The following is a 22,121-nucleotide window of genomic DNA, read 5'->3' as shown; positions in this document are numbered from 1 at the left end:
GGATTTTTTTCTCATTCTGTTTCTCATAGTTGAAGTGTACCTATGATGAAAATTACAGTTAAGTACCATCTTTAGTCATCAAATAATGGTTTGAGTTTCGGGATGAGAAAAGTCCACTTATCCATTCAGTTAATTACTGAACCATACTGTGTATTGAGTTTTTAAAATAAAACAAGCCAATTGCATGAAACTATTTGAATGACACATGCGGTGGTATATGATTAAATGTGCCAGAAAACAACACAACAAGATTTCAAAGCATTGCATTGGTTACATAACACCATCACAATAAACGTAACATTTAAATTCTAATAAAACATTTTATTTTGGTATAAAACTAAATAGAAAATATATATATATAAATTTTAAACAGACAATAGAAGTAAATGAAATAGTAGTGCAAACAGATGTAAGAACAAGCCATGAAAATTTTTTTATCAGAACGTAAAATAATCTACAATATAAATAACATATTAAAATAAGTATTTTCTTAAAAACGTAATTGTAAGGAAAGGAAATAAATGCTTAAACTTAAACCAATGACCACTTAAAAGAGAAATATCAAGGAAATAATTATGCCTACTTTTCATCTGAAATCTCTCTATACGCAAACTAAATAAAGCCAATATGTATAAAGGCTATATGAACGAATGCATAAAAAATAAACAGAAATACTGCAACAATAAAGACACCTATCTTACTTGTTTTGCCTTCGGTGTTAGTTCTGGTATTCTGGTAATACGGCTGGACATCCTAAAATTCTTATTTTGCTATTTTGTGCTTTTTGCGTTCATACTCAGGGCTGTTCAGCATTTCTGTAGCCTACGCTTTGTCATTTGCTCTGAAGATTAAGCACGGTACATCGGTCCTGATGGTGGTCCGTGGACGCCAAGAGATAGACAGGCTACAGGCACTTAGCAAATCTTACAAGATTATACGTTTTTGTTCCACCATGCCACATGTTCGGGTCTAAAACGTTGACAAAATATGTCTTTGCACATGTCGTGTCCGATATGGCATCGGGTCCCTGGTAATTTAATATGAATGTGGTTTTGGCGAATCTACCCGAAAGACACAAATTAAATCAATTTAATGGTTAGGTGAACAACAAGTATTTGTTACACCAAACTATGCATAATTAGGTTAATACCGTGAGTGATTGACATTTTAGCATTTCACGAACAGACATCAACTCAAGCAGTGTGTCGTAAAGCGTGTGGCACATTATTGGGAAACGCACACAGCATGCAACAAAAGTTTGAATCTTTGTGCTTAAAAAACATTTTACAGCTGTTAGATCCATAACGCCATGAGGTAGACTTAGCTGCAGGCCTGCACAAGACGTTTCGGGTCTAGTCTAAGCTGCTAGATGAAATCTCAGTTATTTGACCACTTTAAACACAATAAATGTGATGTAAATGCTGATGATGTTTACTATTTATGTGAACATGATGTGCTGAAGTAAAAAATTACTTAATTCCTTCAAGCCAGAGTAGATGGGCACTCAAAGTCTGAGCATAAAAGGCCTAGAGTGTGTCTGTGCGGACTGCTGGCAGTCAATTTCTGATGATGCATAAGAAGAGATCTATTAACAGATTAACTGTGTGGCACACATATAAAAATAATCTGCATTTATTGCTTTGATCTATGTCAGAACCGACTTGCACCATCTACTGGTGAAGCGGTCAAGCAGCAGGTAGAGATCATGAATTGGCGGAATCGCCTTTCTATTGCTTCTCCTGGATTTCTCGGATGTGAAACTTTGAATTTCAAGCTGAATTTTAACCACTGAATTTGTGGAAGCAAATTTTTTAACCAAAATTATATTAACTGAAATGTTTCTCTTGAATATTAAATGATGTATTTTAAAACAAGTAGAATTTTTTTAAATTGTGAATTTTGATTATTGAATTTAGAAACGGTGAAACTATTTCAATTTGAAATATTCACATCTTTATTGTACGACCATATTGAATTGCAGACTCTAAACATGCAAGCACTGGTAATGCAACAGGTTTGTTTTTGATTAGTGGTAATTCAACATGCTTTTTTGCTTCAAAGACTAATGTCATTAATATACTTCCATATGTTATTATTTCTCATTAAACCTTGCGTTTTGTATAACCAACTCCTGATCAGATTCTACAGAAACTCATACATTTTCAAACAGAATAGACAATTATGGTCTTTACAGATTCATTTAGTAAATATATGCCAAGATTAGCACAAGATGTGATTAACACTCCAGCACACCACCAGAGGGAGTTATTGAGAAGGTATATTTATAAAGTAGGCCTAACTCACCCCAAATACCCATGAACATGGCAAAGAACACTGTCCCCTCATTATCAAACAGATGGGATTGCTGAGAAAAAACGTTCATAAGAAAAACAATTCAGGCATCATATTCTTAAGCAACTTCAATGTGACTGAACTGTTCTTACCCATGATGATAGACAAGTTGAATTGAGTTTCCAGTAGCTGCACTTTTTATCACAGAGTGGACACATGACAATCTTTCCACCGATTTCAACGTTACAGATCTCCTTACTGAAAACACATGTTCAAGGAAGAAGAGAAAAAAACTGTGATCACAGGTTATCCAAGAGCATTAACATCGTCAAAATTGTTCATCCTGTTTGAAACAACAAACCTTGTGATGTTGTCATCGTAACTGAGCATGCCATAAACAAAGCAGATCAAACCCATGACTGCAGCAAAAAACAGCATCTCTGTGTAAAAGCCCAACCAGGCGAAGTAGATTCCAATCTTCTCACCATAGTACTTTCTATGACACAAATAGAAATGTAGAAATGCAATGATCTGATACGCTGCTCTGTAACACTGAGACAGATAAGGGTCGTTTTGTTGCACTAGTAGCCTGGAAATTACATCAGTTTTATACAAAAATCAAAATACAAAATGTAAACAGTGTCCTCACTTTATTAGGTTAAGCGGCTGCTCCTTGTAAAAGCAGAGGAATCGAGCCCAATTCTTATACAGGTGAAACCGCTCGCTCTCACACTGCATGTCTTGTGATTTCTTCCAATACCGACACTGAGAAACAAACAGCAACCAGATTACAACTAGTTAACGTGTTTAAGAGAAGAAGCTACAATAAAATGAAACTAAAATGAACACTCACATCATGAAGAGGGTAGGCTGAGGTATAGGTGCCATTGTTCAACAGTCGCTTGATTCCAGTCTTGTCCTTTTCTTTACGGTCTTCCTTGTAGTAAGGACAGCGGGTGAGGATGTAGTACACAATCCTGTTACGAGTAGAAGGAGGGAAAAACGTCTCCTTATCCTCGATGAGAAAGAAGTCCACCTTACTCTTGTCAAAAGTTGCAGTAAAGTAGTCCGGCTCCGGTGTCATGATGTTCTCCGGCAGCCGAAAAGGACGCGTAAACCACTTCTGCGGGCCTTCTTGCACTTTGGGCCTAATGTCGCTTTCTTTAAAGGGCACTTTGATCTTAAGCACATCAGCGTAGGTGGCCAGCACCTCCCAAGGAGCGTGGATCTTCAGGTAATATGTCTTACGGTCATCAGATTCCTTCAGGGGTGATATTTTGGAGTTAGATGTTATTTATGACAACATAAAATTGTATCAGAGATCTATTTCCAAACTAATTATGCGTTTTAAATTATATTCATTATTTTTTATTTTATCAAAAATCTTGAAAACAGAAAAGACATATTAAAGGGATAGTTAACTCGAAAATTTTAAATCAATCATCGTTTCCACACCCTCTTGTCATTTCAAACCTGTATGACTTACTTTCTTTTTCCAAAGATATTCTGAAGAATGTTGGGATACCGAACACAGAAACTGACGGCACCCATTTACTTCTATTGTATGGATACAAAACCCATAGAAGTGAATGGGTACCGTCGCTGCTCGGTTCACAACATCTTCTTTTGAGTTCTGCAGAACAAAGAAAGTCATACAGTTTTGAAATGACAAGAGAATGATTTGATGATGACAGAATTTTCATTTTTGAGTAAACTATAACTTTAAGTACAGCATCTGTGATTCAACACCTAACCGATTTATCTTCAGTCTCCAGCTCCAGACCAGCCCGCTCCAGGTTGGCTTCAAATTCTCTTCTTCTCTCCTGGATGACAAACCACACACACAAAATCCTTCCTTGTTTTACCTACGTTAATGAACTACATTTACATTTAGTCATACTATATCATTAATAGTTGTTGCATCCACCCAACTCTCTTTTTACATTTACATTTATGCATTTGACGGACTCCTTTATCCAAAGCGAATTACATTGCATGATACTATACATTTGTATTTGAGTATGTGCAATCCCTGGGATCGAACACATGACCTTGGCGTTGCTTGCACAATGCTCTAACCACTGAGCTACAGGGAAGCTATAAGTCACTGTTTTTTATTAGTCACTGTTTGTGGAAATAGGAAATTGTTTGACATATAAGGATCTAAAAATTTTAACAAGCTTTGTCTTCAGAGTAAACATATATTCCCATAGGACTTTGTGGCAAGGTAAGAGACACTACGGACACAAGACGGCAGATGTAAACAACCCCGGAGGGGAATTTTATTAGGACAGTGTAGAAAAAAACCACAATCCAATGGTGACACCCCAGGGTGCTTGTGATTAGGAAGCTGCCAGTCCGTGCTCGTGCCAATAGTGCAGTTTTTCCGTCCTCGGGTTACTCACTGGACTCTGAGGGAAGAGAAGAGTGTTAGTTCTTTGGGAGAACAAGCCTCCCTCAGTAGTGTGTGTGTGCAGTTTATATGCCCGGTAGTTAATTGGCATCAGGTGTGGTTGATCAGCATTAGCTGCCGGGCCATTTCCCAGGTGATGCTGATCCTGAATCTGTACCCTCCGCCACACTCCCCCCCCCCAGCATCGACCTGGTATCCAGGCGTCTTCTGTGGGAACCTCGGGGAGATAGTAAGGGTGGGAGGGGAATGTTGCCTGACAGACCTGCCCAGCCGGACCACATTCGAGACAGCCCGTCCGCGTTGCCGTTCGAGGTCCCGGCTCGATGTCGTACCGTGAAGTGGAAGTCCTGGAGCGCGAGGAACCATCGGGTCACCCGTGCGTTGGTGTCCTTTGCTCTTGACATCCACTGTAGGGGGGCATGGTCTGTGATCAGGGTGAAACTACGGCCCAGCAGGTAGTAACGCAGCTCCAAGACTGCCCACTTCACGGCAAGGGCCTCTTTTTCCACCGCGGCGTACCTGGTCTCGGCCGGCGTCAGTTTTCGGCTTATGTAGGTGACGGGGTGTTCTTCTCCTTCCTGGATCTGAGATAGGACGGCCCCCAGGCCAGTGTCAGAGGCGTCCGTCTGGAGGAGGAACGGGCTGCTGAAGTCCGGGGCGTATAAGACCGGCGACGAGGTGAGGGCTTGTTTGAGGGTCTGGAATGCCGTTTCTGCCTGGTCCGTCCACTCCAGGGTCTCCGGTAGCCCTTTCTTCGTCAGGTCTGTCAGGGGGCTGGCTATCGAGGAGAAATGAGGAATGAAACAGCGATAGTAGCCCGCCAACCCTAGGAATGCACGCACCTGAGTCTTTGTTGTCGGACGGGTCGCCGCCCGCACGGCCTCTACCTTCTTTTCCTGGGGTTTGATGAGTCCCCGACCGATCTGGTACCCCAGGTACTTGGCTTCCGTCAGACCCAGGTGGCACTTCTTTGGGTTGGCTGTGAGTCCAGCCCGACGTAGCTCGTCGAACACCCTCCTGAGTCGGTCCAGGTGTTCCTCCCAGCTTTCAGAGTGTACCACCACATCGTCTATATAGGCTGCCGCATAGTTCTGGTGGGGTCGTAACACGATGTTCATCATCCTTTGAAACGTTGCCGGGGCTCCGTGTAGGCCGAATGGTAGGACTCGGTATTGCCAATGGCCGCTGGGGGTGCTGAAGGCAGTCTTTTCTTTGGCCTCATCTGACATTGGCACCTGCCAGTAGCCCTTGGTGAGGTCAAGTGTCGATATGTACCGAGCCCTACCAAGTCGATCAAGCAGCTCGTCTACCCGCGGCATGGGGTACCCGTCGAACGAGGAGACTTCGTTGAGCTTTCTGTAATCATTACAAAACCGGAGGGTGCCGTCTGGTTTTGGGACCATCACAATCGGGCTGGACCACGGGCTACGGGATGGCTCAATGACCCCTAGTTGGAGCATCCGCTGTATCTCTTCCTCGATAACCAACCGACGGGCTTCGGGTACACGGTAGGGCCGTTGCCGTACAACGACTCCAGGCTCTGTCCGGATGTCGTGTTTAATCACATTGGTTCGACCCGGGTGCTCTGTGAACACATCCTTGTACTGACGGACCAAGGCTTCAAGCTCGGTCTTCTGGGCCGCTGACAACTGCTCCCCCAGGTCCATGATTGGGTCGGCCTCCTGGGCATATGCAGCCACTTGTTCCCGCGGGGCGACCCACCTCTTAAGCAGGTTGATATGGTAGATTTTCTCCTCCTTCCTTCGTCCAGGCTGACGTATTCGGTACGTGACTGGTCCCACCTTCTCGACCACGGAGTATGGGCCCTGCCACGACGCCAGAAACTTCGAGGTGGAGGTGGGCACAAGGACGAGCACTCGCTCGCCAGGATGTAATTCTCGTGCCTGAGCGGGTCGGTCGTATACCCTCTGCTGGGCGCGCTGGGCCTCTGCAAGGTGTTGTCTCACCAGGGGCATCACCCTGTCGATCCGTTCACGCATCTCCGTCACATGTTCGATCACCGTCCGATGGGGCGTAGGCTGCTGTTCCCATGCTTCCCGTGCTATGTCCAGCAGTCCTCTGGGCTGACGGCCGAACAGCAGCTCAAACGGGGTGAATCCGGTGGAGGCCTGGGGAACTTCCCTGACCCCAAACAGGACATAGGGTAGCAAGAGGTCCCAGTCGCGCCCATCTTCAGCTACCACTCGCCGTAGCATCCGTTTAAGGGTTTGGTTGAATCGTTCAACCAGTCCGTCCGTCTGTGGATGGTAAACTGACGTGCGCATCTGCTTGATCTGGAGCAGCTGGCAGAGGTCCTTCATCAGCCGGGACATGAAGGGAGTGCCTTGGTCCGTCAGGATGGCGCTAGGGATGCCCACCCTGCTGAACAACATAAAGAGCTCTTTGGCGATGTTTTTCGCGGTGGCTTTGCGCAAGGGGATGGCTTCAGGGTACCGAGTGGCGTAGTCCACGATGACCAGGATGTGTTCATGGCCCCGGGCGGACTTCGGCAACGGCCCTACCAAATCCATGCCGATCCGACCGAAGGGTACCTCAATGATGGGCATCGGTATCAACGGGCTGGGGGGCGGGCGCCGAGGAGATGTTCGCTGGCAGGTAGGGCAGCTTTGGCAGAAGCTCCTCACTTCTGCATCAATCCCTGGCCAGTGGAACCGGTCCCGGATTCTCTGTAAGGTGTTCTGGGCCCCCAGGTGTCCTGCCATCGGGTGGGAGTGAGCCAGTTCGAGGACCGCTTCTGTCTTGGTCCTCGGCACCACTAGGAGATGTTTGAGTTCCCCCCGCCGCTGCGCGACACAGTAGAGTAAGCCGTTCTTGACCACGAAGTGGGGGAGAGGGTGAGGTGCAGGGAGTCGATCTTCCCCCTCTAACACTCGGACCTGGTTCCAACAATGCTTCAGGCGCCCATCTTCTCGCTGTTCGCGACCGAACGTTCCTCCTGCGGTGACCTGGTGAAACAAATCCATAAATACATTAGGTGGGGGGTTATGGCACTCACCCTCCCTCTCGCTGCCAGTGGCCACGAACGACGGCTGCTTGTCTCGGGTCCGTGGTGCTCGACGTCTTTGGCGTCCCACGTTGCCCCGCTTCTCCCGGACTGTGGTGGCAAGGAGTCGCTCGAATCCGGGCCAGTCCCTTCCCAATACCACTGGTACCGGGAGGTCCTGGACAATGCCCACCTCGATCTGCCATGTCCCTGGCTCGGCTGTGATGGCCACCCGGCGTGTTGGCACATGCTGGGTGTCGCCATGGACACAGGTAATCGGAATGGTGGCTTTGCTGTCAGGTAGCGGCCGTGCCACAGTGGGCTGGACCAGGGTGATGGCACTGCCCGAGTCAAGCAGGGCCCGGTGTGACCTCTTTCCTATCCAGATGGCTCTTATAGGTGCTCCCTGGGGCATGGTGCGGTGCATGGTGCATCCTGTCACCCATGCACGGATGCCGGGGGACGGGGGTTCGGTGGGCATGGGTTCGTCCAAGGGTTCAGGGGCCGGCGGCCTACTCACTGGTCGGATAGTACCCTCCGGTCGTCGCCTGTCGAATCCACCCCTCCGGGGTGCCGTCCTCTCTCTCTCTCCAGCATCTCGGGCGGATGAGGCTTCCGCTAACTCCACAGCCTCTACCAAGTCTTTCGTCGTCTTCGGGTTCATCATGCTCACCGATCGTTGGAGATGTCGGGGAAGGGCACGCAAGAGACGGTCTATCATCACCCTCTCTGCGACCTGCAGTGCTGTGGAGTCGTCCGCCAGCAGCCAGAGGTGAACTAGGCGTGTCAATTGGGCGACTTGCTGCCGTACCGGTGCGTGTTCGTCATAGCTCCATCTGTGAAACTGTTGAGCTGCACAGGGAGGTGATAACCCCCCTCGGGCTAGGATCTCGCTTTTCAGCACCTGGTAATCGTCAGCCTGTGCAGTCGTTAAGGCATAGTATGCTCGCTGCGCTTCTCCCGTCAAGAAGGGTGCTAGGATGCGTGCCCATTGATCATTCCTCCACCCCTCCCTGGTGGCGATTATTTCAAATGTATGCAGATACGCCTCAACGTCATCTTGGGCCGACATCTTCGTCAATAGAAGAGCAGCCTGGTGACGGGGTTCGGCTAGCGGCGCTCGTGATGCTGCTGCTTGGAGCTGTTCACGCTCTCGGTCGGCTTGCTCTTGTCTGGCCACCAGCTGGTCAAAGCACTGCTGCTGGCGGACTGACACCTCCGTGAGTCGACGTAGGATTTCCTCCATTTTAGTCGCGGAGAGAGAGAGGCGTGTCCGTAGTTCCTGAGACGGAATTAAATCACAGATGTTATGGAAAAAAAAAATTCCGCTGGCTTGAAGGTCTCTTACCACTATGCCCGCATTCTCCACCACTTGTGGCAAGGTAAGAGACACTACGGACACAAGACGGCAGATGTAAACAACCCCGGAGGGGAATTTTATTAGGACAGTGTAGAAAAAAACCACAATCCAATGGTGACACCCCAGGGTGCTTGTGATTAGGAAGCTGCCAGTCCGTGCTCGTGCCAATAGTGCAGTTTTTCCGTCCTCGGGTTACTCACTGGACTCTGAGGGAAGAGAAGAGTGTTAGTTCTTTGGGAGAACAAGCCTCCCTCAGTAGTGTGTGTGTGCAGTTTATATGCCCGGTAGTTAATTGGCATCAGGTGTGGTTGATCAGCATTAGCTGCCGGGCCATTTCCCAGGTGATGCTGATCCTGAATCTGTACCCTCCGCCACAACTTGGTGACCAATGGCTACCACGTCCTGTATTATGGAACAGCATCTTACACAGGTGACTCATATGACCTTCATTAAACATAAAAGGTTCTGGCCATCATCGACCTCTGCAGCCTGGAGAAAACATACATTGTATTATCAAGGATCAAATGGGTTCACCAGCCGATGCTTCAGTGTTCATTTAAAAGACAAAAGCATATGGTGTTAGAAGTGGTTGTACTCTGATCCCTTTATTTGCAATCTTTGTTCTGCATTTAGAGTGTATTGTGCAATTGTTTCGGTCTGTCTGATTCTGACTCGTCATAGTCAGCCATTTCCCTAGTTCTCACTGTGTCATATGAGACATCTCACCCCGAACCACCATGCAAACCCTGCCCAGATCCTCACCAGGCTATTTTTATACACAATGTGGAATAATATGCATCTGGCATTTTGTAATTGTGTTTAAAGAGAGCAAGTGCAGAACATCTTGGAGCACAGTAACTCGGGGCCTAAATAACCCTGTCAAAGGAACCCACAGAACCATGCCGTCGTTCATTTACCAACATTCTTCTGTGTTCTTTTAATTTTGGGGTAAACTATCACCTTTAATATAGAAATGTTAAACACTGTATTGTTTGCTGGACATCAGCAAATCAACAATAAATCAAATGTCTGTTTGTGTATGGAGCGTGTGTCTTAATGATATAATCATGAAAGTATATTAGTAGCATACCGCTTTCTTGTCTCCATCTTTGTCATCAACGTAAGACAGGACAAAATCGATGCGACGTATACCATCCTTAAAGTACACCGAGTCCCGGTTCTGTTCAAACTTGTCAATCTAAAGAAGATAGAGGGATATAAATCAAGACAAAATCTCGTACACAACTATATGAGCATAGAGCCTCCACTGGAAATACCCAACATAACGTATGAGATTTCTATTTATGATAAGGGTCTTTCATGTTTTCCAACTGGCAACACGCCATGAAAGCAGTGTGAGCAAGCCTGAGCAAGCAATGGTCGTGAAATACACAGCGTAAGAATTCACTGTAATGCGCAGGCCGAGAAACACTAACACTGCAGAAATAGCATCATGAGCGATGCATGAGAGACTGCAGTGAGATGCGCAGAGATAACATGAGAGATTACGTCAATCAGTAGTCTATCAGTCTAGAGCATTATCACGATTTACTGATGCTATCAGATGATAACATCCAAAAAGGCATGTGCGAGTGTGAGCGAGAGAGAGAGAGAGAGAGAGAGAGAGTGTGAGTGAGTGAGAGAGTGTGAGTGAGTGAGAGAGAGAGAGAGAGAGAGAGAGAGAGAGAGAGAGAGAGAGAGAGAGAGAGAGAGAGAGAGAGAGAGAGAGAGAGAGTGTGAGAGTGAGGTAGCATCGTGAGAGTGAGGTAGCATCGTGAGAGTGAGAGAGAGAGAGAGAGAGAGAGAGAGAGAGAGAGAGAGGAACATGTTCAGTATTCGGCCTTCGGGCAAGTGATTCATTTTTATTCGTTTCAGCCAATAGTTTTCATTTCGGTGAATCCCTATATGCCATGATACTACATGACTCACCTATATGATCTAATTGATATCAAGGGATGCAATACTGCATGTTTTGCTTTATATTATCCACAAAACCATGTAGCTGTGTCTCCCTTTCAAGAAATTCATGTCAAATTTTTACTCACCATATGCCTTATTATATAGCATCCCTGCCATCTCAGCCATTCACTTACCATTAATATCATCACTGGCAACTATACAAACAAACCATTAACCATAAGAAAATAAACCATACCAGAACCTCATACTTCTGCTACATCATACAAGTACAAACATGCCCAAGGATTTCCAGTTAGCCAATCCTGCATTTTTCCTCCAAAGAGATAAACTTTTGCAATGTTTCACAATTGAGAAATACATAACAGTCCTTCCTTACATCAAAAGTTAAAAGGTGTAATCACAAAGGCATGCAGGAGGAAATACCAGCTGTCCTTACAAACTTGCTGCTCCAGACCCCAAGGCAAGCCGAGACAGATAAGTCACAAGAAATGCTAGCCAGCTTGGCACGTTTGCATATATAAGACCATCGAGAGAGGCAAGAACAAGGAATGCTGTTAGACTAATCAAATTGGCTATAGCTGTGCACTGGGAAGGCCATTTGTAAAAACATTATATTGCATAACATAATGAAATGGGAGAGGGTTCCTAAAGGAGCACTTGGATTAAATATGGTCTTTGTTAACTCTGATTACTTATATTGATTATGGCATTGAGGATTATTGATTACTGTTGACCAATTATCAACTGAACAAGATTCTGTGCAGTCTACTAAACAAAAAGTGATATAAAAGTCTATATATATAGAACACTTAAGAAGACTGTTAAGCAGAGGAAGTGTCTATGTCATTATATAATTAATGCATTCACACACATACATTTTTAATAGCCTAAGATAAAACAAATATAAGAATTTTATCTCAGGGTCAAGGAGATGAGAAGGCACAGGTCAGAGTTGTTGAAGTGTATGCAGCGGTTTGTTGATAGTGGCAAAAGTATTGCTTGTTTTTATACAGATACCCTAGGTCTCTGTGTTATGGTGTTACAAAAGGATTGTGCAAAATGTCCATATCACACATAGTTCTAAAACACTGGCTCTGATAAACGCAGATCACTCCCTTTTTTAAAGAGCTGCTGCTGAGAACTGCTGAAGCTTAATGTTCTTCTCATTTCAAAGCATTTGTAAGAGACTTCACGTGTGCCCAGCAGTGGACACCTTTCCAACTACTGATGAATTATGTTATTTAAACACTCCAACAGAAAGTAATTACATCAGATTACTTTAAAATATAATTTTAGTAAATAAAAGAATGCACAAAAAGATTTTAAACTACATTTAACTGTTAAGTCAGATGATTCTGTTCTGACAACAAAACCAGTAACACGTTCTATTGCTTTAAAAGGCCTCACGAATCATTTTGACCTTCAAGTGTCCAAACACAAATGTTTAAAACATAAACAGAAAGGTTCTCCAGATCATGAAAACATCACTCATCGGTTTGGTTATACAGTATATCTGTAGCTTTGTACAGTATAAAACAACTTCAAACCACAACAAAATCTCTTTCTAAAACAAGGCAGACTTGAAAAATAAGCTATAACAGAACATGAATGAATTGAGTTTGACATCTTACCTCCCTGTGACCAGGAAGCTGTATTCCTCGACCAGATACCGGGTTAATGCCTCCGTTATCTGTGCAAGGGAAATATATCAGTAAATATGAGGTCAACAAAAAGGAGTCATTCTCTTTAAAAGCTTTTTGTAATACCAGGAAATATTTTGGTTGCATAAAAATATATTTCCCCTTCAGTCGGTCTCTCGACGTTGTGAGAGACTGACTGGGGTTTGATCTTGAGAACCTACCTTCTCCGAGATAATTAATTATAAAACGCCAATGGACTTGGCGAATGGCACTCGCACGCCAGTCTCCGCCCCGTACATACGGGTATAAAGGAAGGTGGCGGCGGTCATTCACTCATCCTTTTTTTCTCCGGAACCTGTGTGTTGCTACATGCGATACTCGACTTCGAGACTGATTTTAACCTGCTAGATTTACGACGCGGAGCAGCGGACTTCTCCTTTCGGTGGACTTCCCCTGGGCGTTTCGGCAGAAGGCTACAGACCTTAAGAGGTAAGTCCCTCCGGCTACGAGCATGTCTCTCGTAGCTGTGTCCACGGATGCGACAGACTCATCCCGGAGTCTGACGGCCATGATACCTGTGTCACTTGCTTGGGGCTCAAGCATGCTGAGGCAGGTTTCACTGATTCAGCATGTCCTGTGTGTGCGGACATGGCAATCAGGGTGTTGCGGTCACGGTTGGCTACGTTCTTTTCGAGCGCTGCCACCACCCCGTCTTCTTCCCAGGCATCTTCAGCCGCTGTTTCGGCATGGTTGATCGCTTTGGCGAGCGGCGGGGGTGATTCGGGGACTCCTATGGATGTTGCTCCGTCAGCTTCATGCTCGCGGACCGTCCATACCCCTGCACGCTCACATGGTTCGTCCCCTACGAGCGGCAGACGGCCGTCTCATAGTGGAAAGACTTCGTATAGGGATGATGACTCCATTTCTGTCGCTGCATCGGACAGCTGCCTGCTGGCATCTGATGTGGAAGACTCCTCTGATCTCCTGTCGTCAGGCAGTCGAGTGCCGGAGGAGACTGACGCTGGAAGTTTCATTGGGTCCGATCCCGGCCTTTCCAACGCTGGATCGGGGAAGGACGTCTCCATCAAGTCCGGGCCCTGCACCCACATACTCACAAAAAGAGAAATTTCCCCTGGGTTTTCCTCCACAGCACTCTCGTCCAGACGGTGTCTTGATGGATCGGGCCGCAGACCGCAATCTCCCCCAGACGTTGCGTCAGGCCGCCTGAAGCAGGTAAACATACAGAGCCGTCAGCTTCCCGGGGGTCCCCCCTGTGCGAGGTGACCGCACTGTCAGCCACCGAACCAGCCTCCCCCGGCACGGTGAAGCAGATTGTCCCTCTGGTCCCGTTGTCGCGGTTCTTGGGCGCTTGGCAGCACACCAGCCCGTCACACTGGATAGAGAGGACAGTCCGTCTCGGTTACTCGATCCAATTCGCCAGGCGCCCCCCCAAGTTTCGGGGCATTCTGTACACCTCGGTGCGAGAAGAGAATGCTTCCGTACTGCGGCAGGAGGTCGCCGCCCTTCTGGCAAAGGGTGCGGTCGAACCCGTCCCTATAACGCAGAGGCGCATCCTGGGCTCGGTACGTCACCAGGATTGGTTCGTGGCAATCGACCTGAAGGACGCGTACTTTCAAGTCTCTATTCTCCCCCGACACCGGCCGTTCCTACGGTTCGCGTTCGAGGGAAGGGCGTATCAGTAGAGGGTCCTGCCATTCAGTCTGGCCCTGTCTCCACAGGTTTTTTCCAAACTAGTGGAGGCTGCCTTAGCTCCTGTCAGGGAGCAAGGCGTGCGAGTGTTAAACTATCTCGACGATTGGCTTATCTTGGCACACTCGCAAGATGTGTTGTGCACGCACAGGGACCTTGTGCTTCGGCACCTAGACCGTCTAGGCCTCCGGGTCAACCAGGAGAAGAGCAAGCTCTCCCCCGCGCAGAGCACCTCTTACCTCGGTATGGAACTAGACTCTGTCCGTATGTCAGCACGTCTCACCAACGAGCGTGCACAGTCAGTGCTGCGCTGTCTGAGGTTGATCAGTCAGAATCCCTCGACGCCGCTGAAGAACTTTCAGAGGCTCCTGGGGCACATGGCGTCCTCGACGGGGGTAATCCCTCTCGGGTTGATGGACATGCCGGCGCTTCAGCACTGGCTACAGAGTCGGGTTCCCTGGACGGCGTGGCACGCCGGCACCAGGCGGATTACGGTAACGCCTCAGTGCCTTTGCACTCTCTTACCCTGGTCAGACTTGACCTTTCTCCGAGTGGGGGTTCCGCTCGGACAGGTTTCGAGGCATGTCGTGGTAACGACAGACGCCTCCCTGCAAGGGTGGGGTGCGGTGTGCAACGGGCACGCAGTATCGGGTCACTGGACGGGTCCCCAACTGCGGTGGCATATCAACTGCCTAGAGTTGCTAGCAGTCCATCTGGCACTGAGGAGGCTCCAGCCCCTCGTGCAGGACAAACCGTCCTAGTCCGGTCAGACAGCACGACTGCCGTGGCGTACATCAATCACCAGGGCGGCATACGCTCACGGCAGTTGTCGCAACTCGCCCGACGCCTCCTCCTCTGGAGTCAGCAGGTGACCAAGTCCCTGCGGGCCACGTTTCTCCCGGGCTACCTGAACCAGACAGCCGATGCGCGCTCTCGTCAAGGCACTCCCCGCGGAGAGTGGCGGCTCCATCCCCGCGCAGTCCAGCTCATATGGGAGCGGTTCGGTCAAGCATAGGTGGACCTGTTTGCCTGCCCGTACTCCACCCATTGCCCGCTCTGGTACTCCCTGACCGAAGGTCCCCTCGGCACGGATGACTTAGCACACAGCTGGCCGCGGGACAAGCGGAAGTACGCCTTCCCCCCAGTGAGCCTCCTTGCACAGGCCCTGTGCAAGGTCAGGGAAGAGGGGCATCAGGTTCTGGTAGTGGCGCCATACTGGCCCAAACCAGACCTGGCTCTCGGATCTGGTAGATCTGACGACGCCCCCCCCCCTGGCCCATTCCCCTGACGAAGGGGAAGGGCACGGTTTGGCACCCCAACCCGGGCCTCTGGAATCTCCATGCCTGACCCCTGGACGGGACGAAGAGACCCTAAGGGGCTAGTCGGTAGCGGTCCGGGAGACTGTTCTGCAGGCTAGAGCCCCTGCCACTAGGCGGTTGTACGCTTATAAGTGGCGCCTCTTCTCGTCCTGGTATTCTCCCCGGGAGGAGAACCCACGGAATTGCCCGATCGGGTCGGTGCCTATTTACTGCAGAGACTTGAGAGTAATCTCTCCCCTTCCACTCGGAGAGTGTATGTTGCTGCCATTGCCACACATCACGATCTCGTGGAGGGTAAGTCTCTCGGTCAGCACGACTTGGTCACCAGGTTCCTCAAGGGCGCGAGAAGGGTGAATCCACCTCGACCGCGCTCTGTACCCTCTTGAGACCTTAACGTGGTCCTACAGGGCCTTGGTACGGCCCCGTTTGAGCCCCTCAGAGTTGTTAGTCTCCCTCATCTGTCGATGAAAGCTGCACTCCTGACGGCGCTCGCCTCCATCAAGAGGGTGGGGGACCTACAGGCATTTTCCGTGTCCCAAGGGTGCCTAGAGTTCGGGCCCGGCGATTCTCACGTTGTCTTGAGACCCCGCCCCGGTTACGTGCCCAAGGTTCCCACCACTCCCTTCCGGGACCAGGTGGTGAACCTGCAGGAGCTCCCCTCAGGGGAGGAAGACCCAACCTCTAATGTGTTGTGTCCAGTACGCGCGCTGCGCCTCTATCTGGACCGCACACAGAGCCTAAGAAGCTCCGAGCAGCTCTTTGTCTGTTACAGAGGACAGCACCCGGGGGGGGCTGTCTCCAAACAGAGATTGGCGCACTGGATTGTGGATGCCATCACGGTGGCATACCAGTCCCAAGATCGCCCGTGCCCGCTTGCAGTGAGGGCCCACTCCACTCGGAGTGTGGCCTCCTCGTGGGCACTGGCACAAGTCGCCTCTCTGGCAGACATCTGCAGTGCTGCGGGTTGGGCTACGCCCAGTACCTTCGCAAGGTTTTACAATCTTCGCGTGGAACCAGTTGCAGCCCATGTCCTCAACGCCCCCGGCATGTAGGACGGACTCCTGTTTTGGGTGTACGCCTGCGAAAGCGCCTTCTCCCCTCACCAGGTGGGACTAGTGCGCTATTGTAGCCTCCCTACTTTCCCCTCTCGGGCGAAGTATAGGCATTCCATCCATCACTAAGCATTGCACTTGGTAACAGACTGAGCGGAGCCGTCTGTTAGAACCAGGTCCGTTATAGGTAGAGTCATCCCTGCTCAGGCAGACCCCTGTACTAGGACTAGTGCCCCATACGTAGTGACTCCCCTCTGGGTCATCCCGTGTGTTGAATTCCTCACTCATGATTTCCCGATTGATGAATCTGTGACCTGGATAATCCCACCTGGATTGTCCCCCTATTCGGGCTAACACCTTTCCGCATGTTGTTCTCCCCGCCGGGGAGACCATGTTAGTGTCTCCACATGTAACCTCCCCTCCGGGTAGGATGTGGCCTCCGTAACACACTCTTCTAAGAGGAGAGCAGTGTTTCCCCAGTGTTCGGCTCCGGACAGCTCCTCGCTACTAGAGGCGTACGCCACTGTCCGTGAGGCCGTCAGTACAGGCTTCTCAGTATGACCAATAATATGTGGCTGGAAGATTACGTCTCGCGGTAGCACTCTTGTGACTCGCTAGCCCAGTCAGGGTCGCTCCGCTTCAGGTCGTGATGTCGGTGCAAGCGATGTGGCGTTTAAGATAGATCCCCAGTCAGTCTCTCACAACGTCGAGAGACCGACTGAAGGGGAACGTCTCGGTTACGTCTGTAACCTCTGTTTCCTGATGGAGGGAACGAGACGTTGTGACTTCATGCCACAACGCTTCACCGAATCACTGCAGTGAACGGGAGTGCCCTCTCAGGTTCCTCAGTACAAAGGGTGAGTGAATGACCGTCTTCCTTTATACCCGTATGTACGGGGCGGAGACTGGCGTGCGCGTGCCATTCGCCAAGCCCATTGGCGTTTTATAATTAATTATCTCGGAGAAGGTAGGTTCTCAAGATCAAACCCCAGTCAGTCTCTCACAACGTCTCGTTCCCTCCATCAGGGAACGGAGGTTACAGACATAACCGAGACGTTTTTAAAGGTTCCTGTCCACATATTTTGTGGATGGCATCCTAAAGGTGAACAGAATAAATGAATTTAAGTGAATCTTTTCAAAAGGAGTCTATATTTTGCTGGAGTGCAGCCCCAGCTTAGCTTAATTCCAGTAATATTAAAGGCTTCAGTGTACTTGAGAAATGTCATAGCTGCCAAAGTGAAATATCCAACAGCACCTCACTTGAAAATGGTTTAGGCAGATGTGAGACTTTCCTGTCTTTCTCTCTCCCCCTCACAAACTGACAGATATTCGATTGGCTAGTCAGCATATGATTATAATGGTGAATAGCCGACTTTCTGGGATAAAAGCACTTCCTGTGGGAAACAAGACAGCCCGCTTTTTCTACCAGGATAGACATAACTGACTAGGATGACGCCTTTCAAAAGGCATGGGCAATGGGCAGTCTCGGTGCGGTCACCAGATCTGATTGGAGGTGAACTTATCACCTACAAAATGATTCATGGAGAATTTCTCATTGAATAAAAATGCTGTTATATAAAAACCTCTGACCTACCAATATATCTTTTCTCTGAAATCTGTCAGGTGAATACTTGATGCATTTTATAAACCAAAACCACTAAACTTCACTATACTTCAAACGAATTACTTAAATATTAAAAAGCTGGTTAAAACCTGTCTAAAACCTGTCTAAGTCGTCAGCAAGCTGGTCTCTGAGACAGCAAATCATGCGAAGGCTGTTCATCTTTGCAGCAGTGTAAATTGTGTGCATCTCTTAATTAAATTCTCTCAGGAAAACAATGGAAACAACACACACAAAAACACTCCATTTCGCACCTTTGCACCTGCACCTCACACATTCAACACGCTAACTGCATGAGACTTGTGCAGTTGAATGAGAGTAGCTGTAAACACATGGGCTGGGCAAAAAACTAATTATACAGAGGGTCTGCGTTGCGATTTTTAGATATGGCAGAGAAGGACGGCATAAACAGACTGCAGAAAAGTTGACAAATTAAAAATAACAGCTATGAGGCAGTGATCAATTGAAGGTGCAGAGGAATGAATGAACGGATCAATGGCAGCAACATTTTCTAAAAAATCTGTGGGATTTGGAAGCAGGCTCCCATCCCATTTGATAACACGGACAAGCACACATGTCCTAATATGTTCTCAGAGACAACAGCAAGCATAAAAATGCAAAAACAATGCAATGAGAGGTATGAATATAAAACAGAGCAGGAAAAAGGACGATGATGACGTTGAGGACGGACATATAAGCGCACACTGAAGTGATGCTCTGTCCGTACCTGCCTGAAAGATCCTCCGGTATCCCGTCAGAACGGCACAGTCATCTTAACCCATGTGACAGTCAGGAATGGAGAGATTTAAGTTTTAAAACCACACAGGGAACTTTTTTACATTTACGTATCATTTCTATAAAGAAATCAGGACAACACTTGGTAATCACTTAAAACCTTTACCAAAATATAGTCGGAAAAAAGGTACAAAATCATTTAAAAACATGCTTTAAAAGCACGTATCAGATATTTTAAAATGTACTTAGTGTATCCATGTTGATTTTGTGCAATTATAAATAACATTTGTAAATATCAATGTAATTCTGGAGTCCATTTGACATGCATACTTAAGAATACCTGACACACTCTAAAAATGTCAAATTATCTCTCTTTGCATGCAGCAGTTAGTGTCACCACGGGTTCTCTGTGATTTCATTTCCTGTCACGTGTCTTTATGAATGAACAAAATTGCTCAATAAATGGTGGTTACACTAGACACTTCATGAATTTGACTCTAATGAAATATAATATTTAGAACAAGGTCGTTCCAGTGACTTGTATTTACTATTAGAAACTAATGTAAGATTATGCCAAGGTATCTGATATGGTGTTTAATTGAGAATTTAATCGTTTGTTATCACTGTTACACCACATAGGCATTTCTGCATTAATTCCCCAAATACTCTCTCAAAATGAATTAAAACCAGAATTGCAGTCTTAGTACACAGAAAAGATTATGTATGGAAGTCATTTGCTAATTATTTAGACATTTAGACTTTTAAATGTAATTAAAACACAGGGACACAAAAAAGGCTGTACTCTTTGGACAAATTGTTATATGTTAATATGCTCGCCTACTTGAAAGTCGCATTGGATAAAAGCATCTACCAAATGCATAAATGTAAACCATCTTTAATATTTACCTCAGACCTGGCAGGTTCAATTGAGATCCTATAGAGTTATAGAGATCCTACTGATATCACTAGAGTTATAGGATTCTAGAGGTTAATGTAATATGGCTCTCTTTCCATCTTTTCATTAAGCAAATATTTGCATTGAGCAGTTCTGGCAGGTGCTTGGGTCTCGCAGGCTTCCTCTGATCATGTTATTATGAGTGATGATTAGGTCTACTGGGAAAAGCGTCCTTGATAATGGCACCTTTGTGTAATGCTTTGAAACGGAGAGGGAAAAAACAAGCGTGGTGTTGATAGAACCTGTCTATATACAAATCTGTGACCCTTGCAGTAATTTCCCAGTAAACACAAACTCGATCGTGCTAAGGGAGATCTACCTTTCTGGAAAGTTCACACGCATCATTTTAAATGCATTCTAGTGCTATACTTGGTGCATTTTTTGATACAGTACAGTTTGATTAACTCTGGAATCGGTACTGCTCAAGAAGGAAGTCGGAGCCCCTGGTATTTCAGCTATTACTCAGCAAACAGACTGAAATAGGTTTGTTCAGCAGATCTGAAAATACATTCCCAAATCCAATTTGCTCCCACATGATGACAATGCTGACATTTATAGTAGAAATAAAAGGCTTTGTGATTTCATCCTCTGAATGCATCAATGATACATTCCTAATGCTTGACATAACACATAACTCTCAACAGGAAAAGTGTGTCAGGAACCACCAAGGCACCAGGTCAGCAAGCATTCACTTAATACCACCTTGACATTATAAGGCGATGGTGTCAATCTGAGGCAAGCTTCTACAGGAAAAGTCTTGGAGAGGCCAAGATCTGTTGTTGATACAGTTATTCAAATACACAGGAACTGTTTTATTATCAGCAGGACACAATGGTGTCTCAGAAGAATTGCAGTCCTTTTTAATCCACAACAAAGTCTTTGATAACAAACCAAATAATGACAATGGTAGGCTACTGTAAGGGCAGGAGCAGTACAAAATAAACAGATACATAAAAGTTTGGTAAATACAATACACTCCCTGGAATGTCCTGGTTTTGTTCTGGGTCACGTAGACTCAGAACTCCCAAGTGCTATGAAATTACTCCACACATGGCACTTTTCTGAACAGCAATATTTAATAATCTATTCATTTTTGTAATCTAACAGCTGTTTGAATCTGACAGTATTTCAAATCACAGAGGCATAAATACATACATATATATATATATAGGTCATTTCTGACTTCAGGAATGGTCAGCTGCTTGTTCAGTATGCTATCAAAGGGAAAACTAAATTAAACAGCCAGTTGCTATAGCAACATCTCATTCTGTGTACCATGTGTACCATGACCTCGCAGCATCTTGGTTGGAAAAAATAATTTCAATTTAAAACATTTGGAAAAGACACATTTTAACATTTAAGTGGCTATTATACTCCCTAGCATGACAGGTCAAGGGAACTCAAGACACACACACAAACACATTAGGGACATGGACAGACATGAGTGTGACACTGTTGCATTCTCTAAAGAGGATACCATGGTCTGCCCTGATAAGAAACAAAGTCATGAATGTGACAGCTCAGGGTGACAATGCAATGATAAACAGTGAGGAGACAAGGGGAATTCACAATGTCACAGAAGAGTTTAATAAACAACCGTTTTGAAAAGCAGTTGACAGTGATAAACTCCATTCTAAAGTAAGATAAAGAGCGTAAATAATGACATTTTTATGATCTTGTTGGTCCAATGAAGTCCAAGTTTACAAAAAGGCTATTAACATACATGCAATTATTGAAAAAATTGAAACCAAGCATAACTGTAAAACTAATATGTAAATGAGCTGTCACAGGCTATCTAAAAATAAATTTAATGAAAAGTCGATATTGAGAACAGAGAGGACACTTAAAGCAAAAGGCGAGACTCAAAAAACATACATTGATGTAATCTCCCTACATCTCATGTTTATCAGGATCATTGTATCATCATTATAATGACATGCAATAATAATATGTTGCCACCAGAATTGCTGCAGCAGGGAAGTCTAGTTAAAATGGTTCATGGAGGAAGGATTGAGAACTTTCTGCTCAGATACATTTACAAGAATTTGTAGAGCTGTGTGTAAGCAATGTCTTATAGACCAGTTGGCACTTCTATGGTGT

General features: G+C 46.5%; 1 protein-coding gene across 2 annotated transcripts in view; it reads right to left on the bottom strand.

Moving 5' to 3' along the window:
• Nucleotides 1-22,121, bottom strand: part of ano5b (anoctamin 5b) — a 33,987-nt gene that overhangs the window by 9,707 nt on the left and 2,159 nt on the right. Inside the window, exons 2-9 of one of the 2 annotated variants that reach the window (XM_079465041.1) lie at nucleotides 12,621-12,679; nucleotides 10,160-10,267; nucleotides 4,047-4,115; nucleotides 3,146-3,553; nucleotides 2,942-3,057; nucleotides 2,654-2,788; nucleotides 2,445-2,550; nucleotides 2,305-2,365 (exon numbers count right to left, since the gene is read on the bottom strand). In XM_079465041.1, the coding sequence (XP_079321167.1) occupies nucleotides 2,305-2,365; nucleotides 2,445-2,550; nucleotides 2,654-2,788; nucleotides 2,942-3,057; nucleotides 3,146-3,553; nucleotides 4,047-4,115; nucleotides 10,160-10,267; nucleotides 12,621-12,679 (1,062 nt within the window). Of the gene's footprint in view, nucleotides 1-2,304; nucleotides 2,366-2,444; nucleotides 2,551-2,653; nucleotides 2,789-2,941; nucleotides 3,058-3,145; nucleotides 3,554-4,046; nucleotides 4,116-7,721; nucleotides 8,101-10,159; nucleotides 10,268-12,620; nucleotides 12,680-22,121 lie in introns of those variants that run through there. The other variant, XM_079465040.1, reaches the window with a different exon arrangement.

This window comes from Barbatula barbatula, assembly GCF_947034865.1.
Source record: "Barbatula barbatula genome assembly, chromosome: 1".
Lineage (NCBI taxonomy): Eukaryota > Metazoa > Chordata > Actinopteri > Cypriniformes > Nemacheilidae > Barbatula > Barbatula barbatula.
The sequence above is the reverse complement of the archived record's forward strand: the minus strand, read 5'-3'. Positions and strand labels throughout refer to the sequence as shown.